Genomic DNA, 17025 nt, shown 5'->3' on the forward strand with positions numbered 1-17025 from the left:
CCTGGTTGAAATAGTCCTATGAGTTGAAATAGTAAAACGTTGTGGATATGTTTAGTCATTTTATTAGAATGTGAAATAATTCTAAGGGACTGTATTTTAACTTAATGTTTACAAATAAAGATTATGTTACATAACAATAAAGAACAAAACCTTATTTTCTGTACAAATTAAAAATAGTTTAATAATTAATACTTTAGCACACTGGTGTACCTTGCAAATTCAAGTGTTTTTGTATCCTCTTTCCAGTACCAACGTCCCAGTGTTGGTTTTGTTATCTAAGTAAAAAGAAAGGTTAGGTTGTATTACATAAGAAAACATTTTGTAAATACATGCTATTAATTCAATTCAGAAATAATTTTTAAGCAAGTGTTATATGCCTTATCTGTCTGCCAGATACCAGTTTGAGTGGTAAATTTAAACTACTGAAACATTCTATGGACACAAGCTAACACACTAGTCTTATAAATGGATTAGTTGCATATTGAATTCCATTTGGAGTTTAAGAAATGCCATATTTTCATCAGTTTATAATGGTCAATGCTCTCGTTGTGTGTTTGAAAAGTTCCTAAATACTGCTGTGGATTCTGGAATTATGGTATGGTTTTAAAGCATACCTAGGCATGTGTTAAAACCATCACCCTGGTTGGTTTTTAATTTTTTTTAATATGATGATTGCATTAGCAACCATTTACTTACAGGTAAGATATTTAATTTTTGTAAAGAGCAGTTGCTCTTGATGTTAATGACAGATATTCTCTGCGTCAAAAGTGAACCTTTAGTTTACCTTTTCCTCCCACAAATCAAGAATTGAGTAGCAGGTGTAAGAGGATGGAATGAAAGCAGACTGAAAAAAAATTCAGTTCTGTTAGAGGCAACTATCTGTAGCAAAAAAAAAGAGAAAAGAGGCAGATCGAATACAATAATATGAAGAGAGGGGGCAGATGAATTTAAGGATGACTTAAGACTGCTGAAACGAGCAACATTGCAACGTATTCATCTGGCCTCCAGCCTCCTTTTATGTGCTGGATAAGGCTGTGACATGGAAGTGGAAAAGAGCAACATGAAGTCATTTTCCGCCATAATGTATTGTGAATGCTTTTCTACCTAACATTAGAACATAACATTCATTCTCAAAATAATTTCTGGAATGGATATAAAAATATAATAACTAGGGATTTGGATTAATTTTAAACTCCAAGGAACATTCTCAAAGGCAAAATAATCTCAGCAACTGGCAGACACAAGGAAAGCATACATTCTGATAAGTACCACGCCGCATCACCTTCCACTGTTTTGAAACCAGGATCAACAGGCAAAGCAAGAAGAAAAAACAACGTCAAATTAGCATGTTGCGCATTCGAAGCCAAATTTGCATCAGCACTGACAAGAAGACCACAGAAGAGCAGTGCATGTACCTGAATCTAAACACCATGTGCTGACTTCCTGGGACACAGACCACAGAATATAACACTGCACTAGGGGACTTTCTTCTAATACTCATGCCATGTTTCGTATTCAAAATCAAATAGGTAATGGTTGAAACAAGCGACTCGTTTTCATAGGAATCTTTCAACCAATATATAAATTATATATGATGTCTCAACATAGCATCATAAATTAATTGCAAACCACATCTTTGATTTTTTTTCCTGCAAATCAATTTCAACAAAATGGGTGTATATCTTTTCATCAAATTTAGATAGAAAATCTGAAGCATACAATTATGGAAAAATCTCCACATACATCGATGAAAGACACATCCTTATCCATGTTGGCTGAGTAGCCATCAATGCATGAAAACCCACTTCCCAAATTAGAACAAATATGTCTGTCTAATACATAAGAACTAGACATCAAACATAAAACATAAATTTAACAATAACTAAAAGGAAAGTTGGGTTAAGCATTGATGCTTTGGTCTTTGCTATATATCCACAAGACCATCTTCAGGACTGTGTAGTTGTGTGAAGATCCAGGACACCCCTAAAAACATTTTTTAGAAAAACATGGAGTCACCAAATCATAAATAATAGGAACTATATCCCAAGACATACACAGAGAGTAGAGTGACAGACACTATCTCCAAAAATTGCGCGGATAGGACATCATCACGTGCTAACTAGATGGGTAACATTATGCAAATAATTTCGTCTACGTTACTCTTAAAGAAAAAGTTTGTTAATGTGTAGAAAGAAGTAAAAAGTGGAAAATAAAATATCCGTCACCGAGTTTTGTATATATTTCATTAAAGAACATGTAAACTTTGGCTTACTCAAAAATGTGACTTTGATTTAAGAATGTTCTTTTGGTGGAGAGAAGAGTCTGTAAATTGCCAAAGAAAGATGTAAGTTTCGATATTGGCCTAAAATTGCCCTGTCATAGAATTGATCATGGGTGTCATACTAACACTAAATGATAATCATGTACTCTCTCTCTCATTAATGGGGTAGATTAAATATTCAAGGTGTGTCCTAAAAAAAGAAAAATAACTTCTTCATTTCTAATCGACCACACTTTGTGGGGTCAACTCACAATAAATCTTTGACGTAAATCACATACTTTTTTGGGGATTGGTGTAGGGATCAAAACCTTTTATAGTTCAAAGTGGGCATCGTAAATTCAAAGGCTTGTTATTAGTATATGCATCCCCTACGCTTACTGTATTCATTACTCTTTAAATCGATACGATACTGTGCTAGGAGAAACTTATTATTGCCACCTTTAAGTGTGGCCTGAGCAGCGCATGTTTCAATACGTCTTATATTAGCCAAGGTTGAAGCAATTATACTCCCAACTAATGTAGGTACTAAAACTGGGTCTCCGTTGGAAACGGCTAAAGTTACTTCCTTCATCCGTTGTATAATGTGTTAATAACTCAGCATCAGTGAACAAAAATACATTGTACATCTTAGTGAAGACCTGGTTGTATAACATGGGTGTTGTTTAGAGCACGGGACATCGCAATAGTTCTACAGAGAAGTCAAAGAGATTTAGTCTACGGCTCATTTCGCTGGGGTCAAAATGACAGTTTGAAACTGCACACCCAGGCAGCAGTGGCAGGCCTGGATACATGCCTTACAATCCTACCTTAATGGGTGGCACAATGAATGCTGCAGCTCATTAGTAGGAAGAAATAATTGAGAACCCAGTCGCTTTTTGATTCTGCCACTTTTTTTATTTAGAGCAGATTTTTTGCACACCACCGTGTTTAATCAGTGGGTGTTAGTTATTTTTTTTCCATGTACAAGTTTCATTAGTAGCCATTCATTTACAGGCCATGGGTACATATAGTACCACTTACTAAGGAGTTGGAGTAAATTAAATGTACCAATGAGGAGCTTGTCAATTTTATCATGTTCTTAAAGGAGAGCACAATCACTTTACTAATGGTTAGAAGGCCTAAGATGCCAACAAAAATGGGATTCAATATATAGGCAAAAAATCCTGTGTGACTCCGAAATTTCCAACAGGAGTAAAACACACAATGGTCCAAATAATGTCTCTGAAAGCTATGGTGTGGAACTCCCCTATCAAGAGGGAAAGAATGTGTTTTCTCTTGCAAGGATAATGACAAATAGATCATGCCTGCAGGCGAAAAACTAATTAACAACAGATCATAGAAGCCTACAGTCCTCATTTTAAAATCATCAACACCTTTCATCCACGTGGAAAGATTGGTCGTATTCTGATGCGATTATGCCTTGATCCTAAAGCAGATGACCTCAGACAGCATGGAAAGAAAGCCCAGATTATGGGAGACAACTACATTTCTATTTGTTGCAAGAGAGGTGCCAAAATATCCAATGAATGGGATGAGGTAAAGCAGTCCCCCTTCCAAAATGAGGAAAATGCAGGAAACAGCCTACCATTATGGGACAACTTAAAATCCTGCTCATGGGTGGTGCAAAGAGCTCTCGTACAAAAATGCAATGATAAGAGACTGTTGGAGTGCAAACTCAAGGTTTGAAAGAACAGCAGTTATATGTTTCAGATTGGAACTGGGGAATGTGAGGGGACAATTTAGGGCATCAGATGAATTGGAATAGTTTTGCTGCTTTTAAAAAAAAATCTATATCTCAAAGTATCCTAAACCGGAAAACATGGAGCCTAATTCACCAAAAAAACATGGACGTTTGTTGAGAGATGTACACTCCCGATCGAAAATACTTAATTGTTTTTCATTTGCAAACCTTTACCGGAGTCAGCCTAATAAGCTGCACTAGTCACAGGTTACCATGTGTACTACTGATATAGTCATGTGGCAATTTTTTGTGCTACCATTTCCAAAATGCAGTACTGTTTTGCGCACAGTATAATACCACCTTGGAGAAAAACCTGTGTTAGATCTTAGGTCTTCCCTCAAACATTTTGCAGACATTGTTTCTTTTTGGGAGCAAGACCTCTCACTTCCTGGCCAGAGACCTGCCCTCTCTCCCAGCAGCTCCGCTTGTGTACCTCTGCCGCAGACCTCACGCACCTTGTGGTTGGTAGGTGTTCGAGGCCTGCCTGGTGTTGTGCCCGTCTTTTTCTGATTTGTCTCTTGTCTCATTGTCCATAAATTGTCTTCTGTCTCCTCTATTCAGTGTTTCTAATTCCTGTATTGTGCCCATTTTCTGACCTGTCGCTTGTTCAATTGTGCCTCTATACTGTCCTTCTGTCTCTTGCACTCTGTATTTTGGTACTGTTCTCCGTAAATTGTCTCCTTTCTCCTCTACTTCGTAGTTTTAATTCCTGTATTGTGCCCGTTTTTGCTGCCCTTACCACCGCTGCTGCCCCCCGGTCCCTTACCCCTGCCTGTTCCTGCTCCGGACTCCCAGCTGCGCTCCCTCCCCCTTCCCTATTTAATGGCGGCCGCGCCAAAGGCAAGCCCGTCTGCGCCTGTCCGCCACCAGCACCAGGGAACCTGGATCTCCTATCACCCACCTCTACAACTCAGCTGCCCTCCTCGCACTCACCCCATGGAGGGAACAAAAACTGCCAGCTGTCCACGCCGAGCACCACCCATGGGCAGTTCTCCTGCTGCCGAACCTTAACCACCCTCCGCACCTCCACAGCTGATGCCCACACGCCGGATGCCAGCACCACCGAACCCCTGAAGTGCATCCTCCTCAACGTGCATTCCCTACACAGACGTACCGTAGAGATTTGGGACCTCCTCGACACCCTCTCACCAGATGTCGCTTTCTTCATGGAAACCTGGACCAACGCCTCCTCCGCCTACGACATCCCAGACGGATACAAGATCCAGAGGAAAGACCGCCCCAACCGCCCTGGAGGAGGACTCGCCATCGCACACAAGAGCTCCCACCGACTCTCCACCTCCACCATGAGCGATTCCTCTACCACCACCGAACACCTTCATTTCTAGATTCAGACCAACCCTAGAACCACTCTACATGGCATCCTCACATACAGGTCCCCTGGACCTCGAACACCGTTTACCACTACCATCACCGACCTCGTCGCACCTCACGCCATTGCCTCCACAGACTACATACTCACCGGAGACCTCAACTTCCACCTCGACAACCTCAACAACCCCAACTACTCCACACTCGCCAACCTCGGACTGCAACAGCTTGTCATCACCCCCACCCACAAGGCAAGACACACCCTCGACCCCATCTTCATAGGAGGCAACAACGTCCACGTCAGCCTCACCTTGCACCGCCTCTGGATGAACCACCACTACGCTCACTTCCACGTCAACAAACCCTGCCCACCACAAAGGAACTGGAGCAAGGTCACCGAGGAGCACCATTACTCCACCCTCAACCGCGATGCCCCCTCCACCCGAACAACGCCAAACTCGTCACCAAAGAACTACACAGATGGATCACCAACTACGCAGATAAACTCGCACCCCTTCGCATCCCCCACAGACAGCGCCCCAGGAAGGCCATCTGGTTCACCACCTACCTCCAAGAATCCAGACTCACCAACAGACGTCTTGAAAAGAAATGGAGGAACAGCAAATCTTTGGAAGACCGCACCGCATACATGAACACCATGATTGAGCACCACCAACTCATCAGATCAACCAAAAAGACTTTCATCCAGAACAAGACAGCTGCCAACTCCAGGAACTTGAAAGAACTCTTCAGCATTATCCAGGAATTCACTAAACCCCCCAGCGAAGCTGCGGAAATCCCGCCCTCCCAGGACCTCTGCAACAAGCTCAGCACCTTCTTCTCTGAAAACCAAGTCCCTCTACAACAACTTTGGCGAACTGACACCGGCCGGCGAACCCACGCACTCCCACATCAACACAAGCCAACCCATCATCTCCGCCTGGACCTCAGCCACCACAGAAGACACTGAATCAACCATGAAAGACATCCACTCAGGAGCACCCAAAGACCCCTGCCCTCCTCACATCTTCCAAAGAGCCGCCGCCGCAATCGCACCGGAACTACGACACACCATCAACACCTCCTTCAAAACCTGCATTTTTCCCGACAACTGGAAACGGGCATTAGTCAAGCCCCTTCTGAAGAAACCCTGGGCAGATCCTTCAGAACTCAAGAACTACCGTCCCATCTCCCTCCTCCCCTTCATAAGCCAAAGTCACTGACAAGACCGCCAACACCCAGGTAACGAAATTATTGAAGAGAACTCCATCCTCGACCCCTCCCAATCCGGATTTCGCAGCAACAACATCACAGAGACTGCCCTACTCGATGCCACAGATGACATCCGCACCCTCCTCGACCAAGGCCACACCGTGGTCCTCATCCTAATTGACCTCTCTGCAGCTTTTGACACCGTCTCCCATCACACTCTCGCCGCCATACTCTACGACGCCAGCATACAGGGAACCACCCTCAAATGGCTACGGTCCTTCCTCACCAGTAGAACCCAAAGAATCAGACTGCCACCCTTCTATCAGAGCACACGGAGATCAACTGCAGAGTACCTCTAGGATCATCTCTCAGCCCAACGCACTTCAACATCTACATGGCCCCACTAGCCACCATCGTCAGACAGCACGGCATCAACATAGTCTCCTCTGCTGGCGACACCCAGCTCATCCTCTCCCTCACCAAGGATCCCGTCACCACCGCCTCAGCTTCCAGGAAGAACTGAAGGACGTTGCAGCATGGATGAGCAGCAGCTGCCTGAAGCTCGACTCGTAAAAGACAGAGGCCCTCGTCCTCAGACCCTCTCCCACCGCATGGGAAAACACCTGGTGGCCCACCGCCCTCAGCAACCCTCCCACCCCAGTGGACCACGCAAGGAACCTCAGCATCGTACTCGACTCCTCCCTCTCCATGACCCGGCAGGTCAACGCCGTTGCCTCCACCTGCTTCAACACCCTCCGCATCCTTCGCAAGACCTTCAAATGGATCCCCTGAAAATCATGAAAGACCTTCACCCACGCACGCATAACCAGCAGACTGGACTGCAGAAACGCCCTTTACGCCGAGATCAACAAGTCTCTATTCTGCAGACTCCAGACCATACAGATCACCGCAGCCAGACTCGTCCTTGGCATCCCTCAACAAGAACACACCTGCAAGACGTCCACTGGCTCCCCGTCGAGAAGAGAGTAACCTTCAATATACTCACCAACTCTACAAATGCCTCCACAACACCGGACCCCAATACCTCAATGAAAGAATATCGTTCCATGTACCCAAGAGGAACCTCCGAAACGCTGACCTCGCCCTTACCAACACCCTGCGCATCTGCAGAACCAGAATAGGTTGAAGAGCCTTCTCCTACATCACGGCCAAGACCTGGAACAAGCTCCCGGTCAACATCAGACGTGCCCCCTCCCTGTACATCTTCAGGAAGGCCCTCAAGACCTGGATCTTCGACTGACCGGAGCTGCTATCCTCTGCCTACCCTCTCCCACTCCCCAGCGCCTTGAGACCCTCACAGGAGAGTAGTGCGCTTAACAAATCCTTGATTGATTATTTGGTGGGTTTACCTTAGGACTCTAGTACTGGTCAGCAGTGGTAAAGTGCACAAAGTGCATGGTCACTCCCTAGACCATGAAAACAGTGGATTACACCAAATTGGCACATTTAATTTACTTGTAGTCCCTAGGATAGTGGCACTACATATACCCAGGTCCTGTGCTGACTCATTTTGGGTACCCTTGTTGCTTTAATATATATATATATATATATATATATATATATATATATATATATATATATATATATATATATATATATATATATATATATATATATATACATATATACACACATATATACATACATATATATACATACATATATATACATACATATATATATACATACATATATATATACATATACACATATATATACATATACACATATATATACATATACATATATATACATATATATACACATGTACATATATATATACACACATATATACATATAGAAACATATATATATATATACATATATACATATATATATACACACACATATATACATATATATATATATACACACACATATATACATATATATACATATATATATATATATATATATATATACACACACACATATATATACATATATATATATATATATATATATATACACACACACATATATATACATATATATATACATATATATATACACACACATATATACATATATATTACCTACTGGCGGTCGCCAGTAGGTATATATAGTTAGGATTTTTTCTCTATGGGATTTTTGAAAATTCTATGTCTAATAACTTTGGCGTTTGTGGACGGAATTGGCTGAAATTTTCAGGAAAATGGCACATTTTGTTTCTGAGCAGCCCTTGAAAATTTGGGGGGGTTCGTCAAGGGGGGGCCGAGAAAAAAGGGGGGTCCCAAAACGTGTTTTTAACATTGAGTTTTCCATAGGGCGGTTGGCCTCACTTTTAGCCCGAACGGCTGAATGGATTTGCACGAAACTTGGCAAAATTGTAGGGACTGGTAGCCCGATGTGCCTTTGCTAGGTCTCAATATATGTGCTCCAGTGGATTTTGAGAAATTAATGTTCAAAAAAAGATATATATCTGTAACAGCGGACCGGGCAGCGCTCCGGTTCGCGGACTTTTCGCGGTACGGAACTTTGTGAAGCGAAGCTGATTGGTTCTCCGGCGTCTGTGAACATTACAAACAGTCCATAGCGGCCGCCATCTTGTCTCTCGGTAGGATCGAGAGACAAGAGGAGGCCAAAGCGAAGTGGCAAATGACCATAAGGGGGCATAGTAGATCCTCGCTGACCCCCTAGGTTTGATGTGGAGGTTTTAAAAGGGCCCCGCGGGGCAAAAAACAAAAATAATAATAATAATCGAACGGCTGAATGGATTTGCACGAAACTTGGTAAAGTATTAGGGACTGGTAGCCCGATGTGCCTTTGCTAGGTCTCAATATATGTGCTCCAGTGGATTTTGAGAAATTAACGTTCAAAAAAAGATATATATCTGTAACAGCGCTCCGCTTCGCGTAACGGAGGTTTGCGAAGCTGATTGGTTCTCCGGCGTCTGTGAACATTCCAAACAGTCCATAGCGGCCGCCATCTTGTCTCTCGGTAGGATCGAGAGACAAGAGGAGGCCAAAGCGAAGGGGCAAATGACCATAAGGGGGCATAGTAGATCCTCGCTGACCCCCTAGGTTTGATGTGGAGGTTTTAAAAGGGCCCCGCGGGGCAAAAAAAAATAATAATAATAATAATCGAACGGCTGAATGGATTTGCACGAAACTTGGTAAAATATTAGGGACTGGTAGCCCGATGTGCCTTTGCTAGGTCTCAATATATGTGCTCCAGTGGATTTTGAGAAATTAACGTTCAAAAAAAGATATATATCTGTAACAGCGCTCCGCTTCGCGTAACGGAGGTTTGCGAAGCTGATTGGTTCTCCGGCGTCTGTAAACATTCCAAACAGTCCGTAGCGGCCGCCATCTTGTCTCTCGGTAGGATCGAGAGACAAGAGGAGGCCAAAGCGAAGGGGCAAATGACCATAAGGGGGCATAGTAGATCCTCCCTGACCTCTTAGGTTTGATGTACCTAAGAAGGTAAATATCGCTTAACTTTGGTAATATGCCCCAACGTCTGTTAACGTTCGATTCGAAGGAAATCAGGAAGTGTTGAAAAACATTGTCTGCGCCATCTTGCCTTTTTTCAAATGCCACACTTTTGTCGTGCACGGCAGTCATTTTAGATGCCTTGACCAGACCCACTCTCTGCACGCTGTCGATCCTTAGCATGGCTCCCCACCCTCGCAAGCATCTTCCCCAGGCACTGGTCACCCCCGCTCTCTGTCTTATGCATGGGCAATAAACCTCCCCCCATCTGCGCTGCTCTTCCCTGAGAATCACACTCTGTGCCCGCCCGACACCTCCCTTTCGCCCTATTCACTACCGCACCCTCTGACACTCCTCTTCCTCTGTGTCCGATTGTCCAGGCTATCAGCTAGCCCTGCAGATGTAGTTTATGGCTCCAGCTGTAAAGAATCACCCCTCTTCAAAGGAGTTATAGTAGATCAAGGCCCACACCCGATGAGATCCGTCACACCACACGTGTTCCTACTATCTGAAAACCATCCTGTATTGTGATTGGGGAGGGGACCGAGCCTGAAGCGGAAGATTCCAGGAATGACTCTTTGTACATCAAAGTTTTTACAATTATGTGTCACATTAAAAATATATAGCACTCCAACAAAGTAGTAGGAATATAAAACTTTAATAACATATAAATATATACAACAAAACAAAAACAGTAAAAACATTTAAACAACGAAGAGACCGTGGCAATTTCTTTTGAATTCCTGATGAGGACATGTTACTAGTTCTTTCAAATTATGAAAATTCAGAAGATGTTGCCTGGGGGTGGGTCGTCAGTAGCAGTCTGTTGTGCGAATAGTTCCAAGGCAGCAGAACGCGCTGAAATCTAGATGGCACGAAAGTGATGTCTAGTAAGTTGCCGCCCAGCAAATAACGGCGTGGGGCGCCGCGGGGGTGAGTGAGTCCAGTAGGCACCACAGCTATTCTTACCGGCATTGCAGAATTACTGCTGGGGACAATGCCTGTGCTGTAGCAGGGTCACAGCAGAAACAAAAAGGATTCTGTTGAAGATGTTGTTGGTTTTCAATTTGAAAACAGTTCTGGTGTCAACTGCTATGGTAATGTAGTGGTTAATGTTTTGTTTTCTCTAGAAAATGTAAAAGAGGGGGAGGCAGTCCAAAGTTCCGTTAAAAGGGCAAAGGAAAGGATCGGTGGTTTGAACTATCACTCAAAAAGGGGAGGGGGTGCAACAATTTTTCCTACCGGGTCACACTGTGCTTTCACCGGAACTGAGGTCTGCAGGATTCTAGTAATTCAAAGTGAGGCTGGCGCCAGCATGGGAGCGCCGACGTCCCGCGGATACAGTTTCGTCACTCCACGGGCGATCATGGCAGTCATTCCCCATCGGGGGTCGGAGACTTCTGCGGCTCCTCTAGAATCTTCAAGGTCGTGGAGGACTACGGTGGTGGAGTCAACCAGTGACCGGGCCATTTCTTCATGCTGGGCCCGCTCTTGCCAGGTCGATCGCCATTTTGAGAGTTCGGCAGCTACCGGCGATCGCGGGGTCACATGAGCGGACGGGCTCCACCCTGCCGGGCGAGACGTTGCAGCATTGCCACAGTGGACGAACCCTTTTCGGGGCGCCTGGAGCGCTGAGGGTGCAGCTGGGAAGCCTTCACCTGAGGAGGCGGGAGAGGCCTGTTCGCACCGTCTCTCCCTCCCAGTGCACCCACGGCGCCCCGCTTGACATTTGTTATGGCCGGTGGCGATGAGGACGGGGGGGGGGGGGTCGGAGGCATGTGCAAGACATCCCCCCCAGTGTTGTCAAAGCCATTTTTGAAGAAAGAAGTGGTGCCTGGTGTGTTGCCGCTGCTATTACGAAGGAGAAAAGAAAAAATGTCCCGTCCGTCTTTGGGCCGGGCTTCCGGTGGATGTCGGCCGGACGCCCCTGGCTCTGGCCCCATGAACGGGTTCCTTGGTTTATCGGCTGCAGCCGGATCCCGTCGGCCTCGGCCCCCCGACCGTTGGTGGCCGGACCGGAAGAGCATGTGGCGGGACTACCTGAAACTCTCAAGGGCCACCGCGGCCGGACTGGGAGAGAGAGGGGAGGGTCGAGGAGACATTCCCCCCCCTGCAACTCTTCAGCGTTGTAAAGGCAATCCCCTGGCCGGGTCCCGCTGGCCTCGGCCTCTCCTCCGGCTACACCCTACGTTAGGATCTCCTGGCCGAGGCGTGGCAGCAGGACCCGCCTTATATGGGCTGCTCCCGGCTGGGCGTAGCCGCAACCCTGCCCCACCTTGGAAGTTTCCAGAGTGGGGGCGGATGTTCTACTGACTTGCATTTTCCCTAGTCTATCGATTTTTTTGGCGTGGCAGGCGGTGGGACAGCGAGGGGTGATTTGGTTTCTCTTACTGTTTTTCTGGTCTCTCACCACTGGCATATTTCTAACGTTTTCTTGTTTCTAGGACATTAATAGGTTTTATCATTACGTTATGTTATCGTTTCTTTGTTCGTTGTTTAATAAAAGTTCATGTTCATCAGTGGCCTACTGATTTTCGTTTTCCTATTCTTTTCTTTCCAGGTTGTTTCATGCTAAAGTTTCTGTTAACAGGATACAGTGATCACTTCGTTATTATTGCATATGTCCTTTTCACTAGGGGTGCTCTCTGGTCGGGCCAGATGACGTATCTCTAGTAAATGGTCCGGGTGAAACAGGTGCATCAATCAGTGGGGAGTAGATAGGCATGACAGATTACAACGGGGGAGAAAGGTCCGCATTACGTACCCTTTCACTATTTGCAAAGATTTTCCTACGTATATTTGCAAACAGGGAATACCTCCAAAAAGAACCAATTCCCAAACAGTCAATGTTCGGACAATCAATCAATCAATGAGGAATGAAATAGGTACGACGTGTTAAAGGCTTGCGTTACCTACCCTTCACTATCTGCAAAGGGAGAGAGAATATTCCTATTCTTCCTCGTTTGCAGGCAGAGAAGATTCTTAAGAGAACCAACTTCGAACAATTCAATGCTCGATTCAAACAATCAACAAGGGGTACTGTGAACACAAATGAACGCCGCTTATGTACATACACATTGGTATTATCAACAGGTTGTTCCTAATGTTTCTATTTTAGGGAGGTCAAAAAGAGATCCCATTAGTGGCCTACTGATTTTGCTCGATTCCTTTTGTTTTTTTACACGATTTTTCGCTATCTGCAAAGACTAAACAGAGTATTGCGACTCTGTGCTTGTTTGTAAATAGAGAATGAACCAAAGAGATCAATCAAATGGAGAGAGAAGCAGGCACGACGGATTACAACGGGGGCAAAGGCCTGCGTTAACTACCCTTCACTATCTGCAAAGAGAGAGTACTCCTAATAGAAATGAGGGGTGGGGGGCAGCATTCAAAGCAGATCAGTGTGCATAAACACGAAAATGTTTTTACTTACCACGTACTTGACATTCGACAGCTTATGATATTTGCTATTAAAAAACCATTGAAATTCACTGAAAAAACCATAGGTTATAGACCATATATAGTTAGGAATTAGCATTTACAAAACCTTGAAAATTCACTGAAAAAACCATAGGTTATAGACCATATATAGTTAGGAATTAGCATTTAAAAAACCTTATTTTACTCACACAAAACCATTGAAATTCCATATATAGTTAGTTGCACTAACTATATATCGCGCACCCGCAATCCACTGCTGATCATGTCACATATTACATCATTCATGACATGGTCAGTGACATCACTGATGACATCACTGATGACATCTCAAATGACATCACTGATGACATCACTGATGACATCTCATTTGACATCATTCTTGTGCTAATACGATAAACCTCTTCAGACTCTAATATAACCTTAGATACACTCAGTGTATACAGACACTCACACACTGCCACTCATCCATGGAGTTACTCACACACCCAGTCAGTCATGCAAAGAAACAATCTCACCTCCATTTCTTCAACTATACAGTTATACACACCTTACTTATTGAAACATATACTAACACATATTTACTCTCTTATACAATCCCTGATACAAGTTCACAATGATCGATACAACCACTCACTCATTCAGTGGCTCTCATGCACAGTTATTTATATATGCCAACTCTCACATGTACTGTGTTTTACATATGTACTTACTATGACATGTAGCATTGAGATATCCATTCACTCATCAATACACTCATGCACACAGTCAACTTCCCATGTAGCTGTTTCCACATGCACTCTTGAACTCATACACCTAGTGAATAAACTGCTCACACATCTATGCACAGAGTCACACACCTTCCAGCCACCCCCACACAAACTCAATCTCCCATAGAAATACTTGGGCAACCAATTAATAACACATATAGCCTCTCGTATAGCTAATGATCAACACATGCAGCAGTTTACATCACAACAGACATAATGATGCACAAATTAAGACAGTTTAGTCACTAACCCATGCATTCAGTGAGACACATTTAATCACTCACTCATACAGTCAGTCACGCACCTACTAAATCCTTCATCCAGACACTTATACATCCACTCATTCTTCAATATGTAAGACATATTTTAACTTTACAGAAACATACAGTCACTGGATGTTGTCATCAGTGATGTCATCAGTGATGTCATTTGAGATGTCATCAGTGATGTCATCAGTGATGTCACTGACCATGTCATGAATGATGTAATATGTGACATGATCAGCAGTGGATTGCGGGTGCGCGATATATAGTTAGTGCAACTAACTATATATGGAATTTCAATGGTTTTGTGTGAGTAAAATAAGGTTTTTTAAATGCTAATTCCTAACTATATATGGTCTATAACCTATGGTTTTTTCAGTGAATTTTCAAGGTTTTGTAAATGCTAATTCCTAACTATATATGGTCTATAACCTATGGTTTTTTCAGTGAATATACATATATATATATATACACACACATATATACATATATATATATACATATATATTCTCCTTGAAAAGTGGCGTGCTTCTGCCGCTTGCACGGCGGGCGCTCGACCGGGTCGCCAAACCATTAAATTCAAAAGTACCTGGTGTAGTTTCTTAAGAAAATACCAGAGTCGAAGCCCAGTTTGCTTATTCAGTGCTCAAGGTTTATTTAGCGAAAATAAACAGCCCCTACGCGTTTCGAGGTAATCCTACCTCTTGATCACGGGTGGAGTGTAAACAAAAGCGCCATTCTTTTAAAGTTGAAAGTGAATAACATTACGTCATGCATCACGTGATAATAGACATAGAAGACACATTTAGATGTTCGTAACAACGTTTCAGTTCCACTAGAATAATGGCTTTGCAAGTCAACTGAGATACTACAATTATAATGCAGGTCCGCTGTAATTTTATAAATAAGAATTAACAGTCATTTCTACTGTGATTAGTGTCTTAATGCCCAAAAATGAAAAAAATATCCAAGAATAACAGGTATATACATATCACGCCCCAGTGGGCTCATATCTAATGTCCAATGTATAGAACAGCGATTCAAAAATAATCACAGTAAAGGTATTCTTATTAGTAGCGTGTCTGCAACCTCAAAAGTAAAGAAAATGAATCATGCCCCAGTGGGCTCGTATTGTTGCAACAATGTTGCAACTGCAAAGCCATGCTCTCAATTCCGCCCAGGTGGGCATGTAATCCAGGACCTGAAACATAAAGTAATGTGTTATTAGGCCTATGTGTGTCCATCAAAAACAGTGAGTTATACAACTTGTGTAAGTACCAATAAAATCATGTTACTTTAAAAGCTTAAAAGTTAACAGTAGAGATGCGACATCAATTTCTTAATATTTCCAAAAAAACACAGGTTTACTCATATAGGTGGACTGCTAGTTCCTCCCCAAGATTATGCCCAAATGGTTGGATGGTATTGTATTTAATTATATACTTGGATTCCAGCCTACGTAACTCTAGCCATCTGTTCCCACCTCTTTCTTTGTTCCCCACACAATCCAGTACAGTAAATGTCAGTAGATTGGGATTCTGATTGTGTTCTGCGGCAAAGTGCCTCGCCACAGGGTATTGGTGGTTCACATTCTTTATGGCTCTTAGATGTTCTAGAACCCGTAGTTTAACGTGCTTTGTGGTACAGCCGATGTAAAATTTCTCACAGGGACACTGCAATGCATAGATGGCATAATCAGTCGAACAGCTAAGATGTTTTGTAATTTTGTGTGCCTCTTGATCCTTAGATATTTTTATTGATTTACAATTTCTACTCATTTTGCATGCTTTGCACTTTTTGCAAGGAAAAAATCCCTGTATAGCGTTAGCTTTAGGACTTTCCTTAATTAATGTACTACATAAGGAGTCCCTGAGTGATCTTGCTTTGGTATAGGTGATAGAGGGGGCATCATGTATAGCTCCACACAGATCCTTATCCAATTTAAGGATATCCCAAAATTTGCGTAGACTACGTTTCACTTCCCAGGACTGACTGTTATACCCTGTTATGAAACGGATTTTGTCATCGTTCTGACGTTCCCTAGGGGACAGGAGATCTAGTCTTGTTCTTTGATCTACAATTTTTTCCGCCTGTGTGATAATTTTACTGGAATATCCCCTTTCTTGGAACCTAGCCCTCATGATTTGTTTCTCTTGCTCATAGTGTTGATCTGTGCTGCAATTGCGTTTGGCCCTAATCAGCTCCCCCAGTGGTATGCTCCTTATGAGTGTATTAGGGTGACAACTCTCTGCGTGCAAAATCCTGTTTCCAGCAGTTTTTTTGCGGAATAAAGAGCTCGTCAGAGCTCCATCCTCAATCAAAGAGTCCTGCAAAGCTGGGGGCGAAGCAAGTACCCATCGCCGTCCCCCGTATCTGTCTGTACATCTTTTTATCAAATATGAAAAAATTATTTTCAAGACATATCTGCATCATGTCTACAATCATGTTAGTATGGCTTTGCAGGACTCTTCATGGGCTGGTGGGAGGAGCAAGTGGTGAGTAACATCTCCCTCTTTAATACCCACGCCGTCCTCTG

General features: G+C 43.4%; 1 protein-coding gene across 1 annotated transcript in view; it reads right to left on the minus strand.

The window, feature by feature from the left end:
- PPP1R36 (protein phosphatase 1 regulatory subunit 36) overlaps nucleotides 1–17025 on the minus strand; it is a 433561-nt gene that overhangs the window by 351029 nt on the left and 65507 nt on the right. The window contains exon 2 of the mRNA XM_078660312.1: nucleotides 211–275. Within this exon, the coding sequence (XP_078516438.1) occupies nucleotides 211–275 (65 nt within the window). The remainder of the gene's footprint in view (nucleotides 1–210; nucleotides 276–17025) is intronic.

Source organism: Lissotriton helveticus, chromosome 9, assembly GCF_964261635.1.
Source record: "Lissotriton helveticus chromosome 9, aLisHel1.1, whole genome shotgun sequence".
NCBI classification, from domain to species: Eukaryota; Metazoa; Chordata; class Amphibia; order Caudata; family Salamandridae; genus Lissotriton; species Lissotriton helveticus.